A 6259-nucleotide genomic window follows, 5' to 3' on the forward strand; every position below is an offset into this window, starting at 1 on the left:
AGCCCGCGTTCCCGCCGCGCTGGACCCAGGCTGAGCGGCCGCGCCTGTGAACTGGAGCGCGGAGCCCAGGCAAACCTGGGCCCCGGCCAGGTGGGAACCAAGACGCCCCCTCCTAGCTAGGCCCGGCTGAGCATGCCTTATAGCTCGATCCGGATCCAAGTTGGAGTGGGCGTTGAGCCGGGGATGATGGTACCCAGCCCAGGGTCGGGAACTCGCCGCTGAGCCGTACTAATGGCCCCGGCGCGCCTTGAGGAGCCCTCGCCTGCCCCGTGCCCCGGAGTCCTATTTTAAGGCCAAGGAACGGCAGCTGGCGGTGCGGTCGAGGCGGGAGCATGCTGAGTGCTTGTCTCCAAGCATCCCAGCCCCTAAGGTTCGCCGCAGACCCAGGCCCTCCGCTCGGCTCCCCCTGGGCCTAGGAGAGGGCCCCCCCTTTCCCGGCGAAGAGCCCCCTCTTCACCGCCCGCCGTGCAAGAGTCGAGCCGGGAGAGCTCGGGGCGCGGCCAGGGCCCCAGCCGCGCCCACTTTGCACACCCGCTCTCCGGCCCGCGCCCCTGTTTACAGCGTCCCTGTGTATGTCGGACTGACTGTATAGAATTATAAATCTGTCTATATCGACTTGTCCATGTACGTCTATTAAAAACCATAGTACGAGCGTGCTAACCGCTGCCGAGCCCTGACTGCTTCATTCGGCGAGAAGGAAGGTGGGTAGAAAGGGAAATAGGCCCCCGTGGGCTCTGCTCGTAGGAGGGAAGAGCCGAGGCCGACCCCGCCAGAGGACCCTACCCCTACGTCCCCGCCACCATTCCTGGCCTGTTCAGCCCAGCTCCCATGAGGGCGCGGTTGGGCGCTACCAACTCCCTCTCCAAGCGCAAGCGCGCGCCCCCCCAAGCAATCGACTGAACCGCTCAGCCTCCGGCGCTGCGCGGGCTGCCCCAGCCTAGACCGCCAGATTCTGCAGGTTCTTCTCAGGCTGGGCCTGAATGGCCCTCCAGCCTCTCAGGGTGGTGCGCAGCCTTTGTCTGCCGGGAACCTTGGGGTGGGAGCCGCTAAAAGTTTCTTTAGGCCCGGGGTTGCCTTTTCTCTCATAGGCCCGGTGCCGCACCGTGAGCCCTGCTCTTGCTGTTGAGGAGGACCGAGGGTGCTGGATCCGCCAGAGTCTAGCCAGGGCCTCCCTCTGCCTTTCCACATCGAAATCCCACCCAGGGGCATATGGCTATTCCGGTGAAAGTGTCCACTACGCAGAACTCATTTCTCACTTCCCTTCCATCCCAACGTATCTGTGGCTCCCAGCGCCACCACCCTCCCCCACTTTGGAAACTACTGAACAAGACCAGCCTGTAAACTGCCTGTAAAATTCTGCTTCCCTTAAGTAAGTCATTTCTAATGGCAAAACAAAATGTTTGCAGCTGCAGCGGGTGAGGAAGGAGGGGTTAGTATTCTGCTTTAGAGTCACCTTGTGATGGGCAATGCCCTGGGGCTGGGCCCAGGCAGGCCCTAGCTGGGATGCGGTATGGCCATGGGCTTAGTCATGGGTTAATAGCTGGAGAGCCCTGTGCACACATTCCCAGACCGGGTCAGTACTGACTCTGAGGTCAGGAGTGTTGGCCCTACTATACAGATGGTGGAACTAGGGCTCCATCACACTATGCAGTGGGCCAAGGTCACACGGATTCCAAAGTCAAGCATCTCTCCATGGTCTTCTCACCTTCAGAGGAGGAGTAAGGAGGGGTCCTTCCTGCGGGATGGCTCAGCCTGATTCTGTAGGACTTGGAGTGCCGGGATCTGAGAAGGACAGGGCCAGATACACAGGCGGGGGAGGGAGGTGGGGGAAGGGAAGGTTGGGGCAGGGGGGCTGGAGCCAGACCACCCCTCCCCCAACGGCTCCAGTCCAGAGCTCCGACCCCTCACTCTCTGGAAACATAAACACAATCACATCTGGACTCAGAGTGCCTCCCCGACTCACACATCTGCCAAGGCCAGGGGGCCCTGGTCTCAGCTGAGGGCAGGAGGCAGGGGAGACCTAGAAGGAGGTGGGACTAGAGGGAAGTAGGCAGAGAGGCCTCTCTGAATGTCAGGCTCAGCCTCAGGTGAGAGGAGGGCCGAAGAGGGGTTCTGGTGGAGACTTAATGTGGCTGTGGGGCCACAGGGCAAAGAACTGCAGCCGGGAGGAGAGGCAAAAGCTGAATGACCCCACTGTCCCATCAGGGACCATGGCCGAGGTGAGTGCAGGACCCAGCCTTGGGTCCCACCCAGCTATTCTGACCTAGGGAACTCTGTGGCTGCAGGGAGTAGCCAGCTCTCCCCAGCTACACCAGCTGCAGGGTCATCTCTGGAGGGGGTGCTAAGGAATATGCGGGGCTTTAAGAGCCAAGTCCTCTGAGAAATGGCAGAAAGTGCTAGTCCTGCTCTGTCTGAAGAGGACTGGGGAGGTTCATTCAACATTTACTGCACTCCTGCCCCTGGTGCTGGGGATGGAGAAGTAGGAGACAGACACAGTCCCTGCTCTCGTGGACAAGTAAACAAACACGTATAATTACAAACTGGGCTGAGTGCTTTTGAAGAAAAAGAACAGGGTGTTGTGAGTAAGAAGAGAAAAAAAAAAGTCCTGCCTCAAACAGGATAGCCAGGCAAGGCTTTTCAGTGGAGGTGGCGCCATCTCTGTCTTTAGTGGCAAGTGTCATCATTTACTGAGCCCTTCAGGAACTAGAGCCCCCTGCACTTCTCATAGATGAGCACCCTTACCTGCACAGCAGCCCTGCAAGAAGGATCCTCATTGTCCCCTTTCCCTGATGAGGCCCCAGAGGCTTAAAGAACTCATAGAGTAGGAGTGATGGAGTGGATTCAAACCCTGTCACTCCCCACTCTGCACAAGGCTACCACATGCCAATTACCATGGACAACTTCAGGGGTAGGGGGCGCTGTCTGATCTTAAAGAGATAATTTCTGCTGGCAACATAGGACTTGTTCAGTTGTTAAGTGTCCAGCTCTTTGTGACCCCATGGATTGCAGCATGCCAGGCTCCCCTATCCTTCACTGTCTCCCAGAATTTGTTCCAATTAATGTCCATTGAGTCGGTGATGCTATATCTAACCATCTCATCGTCTGCCAGCCCCTTCTTCTTTTGCCTTCAATCTTTCCCAGCATCAGGATCTGTTCCAATGAGTCAGCTTCTCGCATCAGGTGGCCAAAGTAACATAGGACTGGCCCTCAGAAAACACAGGCAGACTTGTTCTTACCTGATCCTGACAAAGTGAGCCCTAAAGGGCTGCTACAGGCTTAGAGAGGCCACAAATGAGGGTTGGGGGACAAGAGGCTGGTGCCCAGCACTGCCTTGAAGGCACAGTGGGCACCAATGGAGAGTGGGGTGAGCCCCCGTGTGCACCCCTCATAATGCCTGGTCATTGCAGGAAAGGAACGGAATCGCTCCCCTGGCTTCATGGCCACAGTCAGGCTGCAGGCCTCCGTCTGGGCCCCTGAGTCACCTGGAGCGCGAAGGGATCACAGCTGGAAAGGCTGCCTTGCCAGGGGGCACTGCCTGAGGAGTCCCTGGGGTGGCTCTGGGTGGCCCTCTCTCCACATGCCTCAGCCTGCTCCTGCTCCCTGGTAGGACAGTAACAGGGCCTCAGTCACCTTCTGCCCAGGGACCTCCCCTTCTCCTGGGGTGCTTACTTGGCTCTGGCATCCATGGGAACTTTTGCTGTGGTCTTTGAAAGCAAGAATTTGAGTTCTGCCTCTACCTCTGAGTTGCCTTGGGCAAGAGAGTTAAGGTCTCTGAGGCTGTTTCCTCTTTAGTGAAAGGGAATAACAACAATCACTCAACACAGTTGTCTAAAAGGAGTAAATGACATCACGCACATAAAGTGTTAGCTGTGGTGCTGGCATACAGTAAGTGCTCAATAATTTGTTGCTTTTGATGGAATTGTGATTGTAGATGCTATTGTTATTATTAACGTGAGCTGTCCTGCCTGTTCTCCTGAGGGCCCTGTCCCCCACTTTCCACATTAATGAGGCTTCTGTAAGTTTCTCAACAGGTTATTTCTGAAAATGTCATTTAGGACTCACCTTGGTTTTCCCTCAGGCTTTGCTGAATGCCATGAACGTGAATCATGATTGACAGTCCTTTGATTCCCCTACCCGCCCCACTCCATCCCACCCCCAGGAGCCCAGCCTGTTGTCCTGTGGTCCAGTCCTCCCACCACACTCCATGGGCAGACCCTGGGAGACCCAGAGGAACCAAGCCCACTTCCTGCTGTCCATTGGGTGTGTGGAGGAGAACATGGGCTGGGCCAGTCAGCACTCTGAGAGGTGAGCCTCGGGAACAGAGGGCACATGCCCAAAGTTCTGCCTGAAGGGCTCCCTGCAACGTGGGGTGAAGACGCCCAAACACTTCTTGTTGTGTTACTTCATTTTACCGACAGCCAACATTAGGCCCTTACTGAGTGCTGCGTCCCCATGCCAGCACTGTGTAAGAATTAGGCAGTATATAAGCATTCGCTCCTCACAGCGGGGAAGGGCTTGCTAGTCTCTCACTGGAAGAAACCGAAACTCGGAGAGAACTGAAAGCTCATCCAAGATGGCCCAGCTCATGGAGAAAAGGGCCAGGACCTGCACTCCAGCCCTCTGCCCAGGGTCCAGGTGCCACCCCCACTGCACTGTACACCCTCCGACTGGAAGCGCATTTGTACTGTGCTGGGGGTGGGGGGTGGGCTGCGGAGGAGAGAAACAATTATAATTCAGGTCCAGAGGACTCAGCTGTCCTCTGGGAGAGAGGAAAAGATCCCAGGTCTTGCCTTCACCGAGCTCACTCGGCTGTGTGGGAGAGAAGCGGGGGACCAGGTGACAGCCGGGACTGAAGAAGCCCTGGGGTGGGCAGGCAGGACACAGAGAAGCTGCCTGGCGAAGGCAGGGCCCTGGGATATCAACCATTAAATCCAAACTCCCATTCGGTGTTATGAGTTTCTCATTTCCTATATGGGTGCTGCCAGTCTGCCTCCCTCTGGGAGCTCTCCCAGGCTTCCTCCCACAGCCCGTGCTGACCCGCCTCCTTGCCCCTCTCCCCACAGGAGCTCCAGTCTTCACACTCCTGTGCTGTCTCTTCACCGGGCCTGGCCCTTGCCTCCCAGTTGACGGTGTAGCCCAGAGCTGGTGTCCACTGACAGAGAGGCTGCAGGGCCCCTAGGAGGCACAGCCCCAGAGCCCAGCCATGGGCTGGTGAGCCTGCGGGCCTGCGAATCAGGACGCTGGAGGGGAGCAGGTCTAGGGACAGGAGGCTGCCTGTGAAGCAGGGTGAAGGCTGAGGGCAGATGAAAGCTGCGCTGGGTGACTGGTCACATGGCCCCACGCCTCCCTCTGCACCGTCCCCTGCTATGGGCTGTACATGTTTTATTTATCTTGTGAGCCTCATTTTTAGATGAGGAAGCCGAGACTCGGGGTGTCCAGCTTGAGAGCCTTGGATCCCAGCCTGTCCTACTGCAGACAGAGTCCACAGCTTAACCTCTGTGAGTACCGCCTCCTGGAAGCAGGGCACTAGCAGCAGGGTCTATTCAGCCTCTGAGACCCAGGATGTATTGGCAAATAGGTGTGGACAGTGACGTGTGGAGAAATGTCTGCACACAGTTGGTGCTGAAGAAGGATTTGCTAAATAAAAGAAGCGGAGGGCTGTCTTCCTTTATGCCTTCCTCCACTTGACATGTCCTGGCCTCCAGCCTCTCCCCAGTCCTTTCTCTCTTCTCTTGCTTCTTTCCTTATTCCTCTCACCATTCAACTCCCCACCATTCAGCACAAGCACTGCTTTTAAAAGTGTATCTGAACAACAACAGTTCAAACATGGGCAAAGCACTTGAACAGACATTTCTCCAAATAAGACATACAAATGGCCAATAAGCACATGAAAAGATGCTCAACATCACTAATCATTGCTGCTGCTGCTGCTAAGTTGCTTCAGTCGTGTCCAACTCTGTGCAACTGCATGGACGGCAGCCTACCAGGCTCCTCCGTCCATGGGATTTTCCAGGCAAGAGTACTGGAGTGGGGTGCCATTGCCTTCTCCATCACTAGTTGTTCAGTTCAGTTCAGTTCAGTCGCTCAGTCATGTCCGACTCTGTGACCCCATGAATTGCAGCACACCAGACCTCCCTGTCCATCACCATCTCCCGGAGTTCACTCAAACTCATGTCCATCAAGTCAGTGATGCCATCCAGCCATCTCATCCTCTGTTGTCCTCTTCTCCTCCTGCCCCAATCCCTCCTAGCATCAGGGT

The 6259-nt window shown here is 56.4% G+C and overlaps 1 protein-coding gene across 1 annotated transcript in view; it reads left to right on the forward strand.

Annotated features, from left to right (window-relative positions):
• PITX1 (paired-like homeodomain 1) overlaps positions 1 to 900 on the forward strand; it is a 5814-nt gene extending 4914 nt beyond the window's left edge. Inside the window, exon 6 of the mRNA XM_010844625.1 lies at positions 824 to 900. Within this exon, the coding sequence (XP_010842927.1) occupies positions 824 to 900 (77 nt within the window). The remainder of the gene's footprint in view (positions 1 to 823) is intronic.
• The last annotated feature ends 5359 nt before the right edge of the window (positions 901 to 6259 follow it).

Source organism: Bison bison, unplaced genomic scaffold (assembly GCF_000754665.1).
Source record: "Bison bison bison isolate TAMUID 2011002044 unplaced genomic scaffold, Bison_UMD1.0 scf7180017864203, whole genome shotgun sequence".
Lineage (NCBI taxonomy): Eukaryota > Metazoa > Chordata > Mammalia > Artiodactyla > Bovidae > Bison > Bison bison.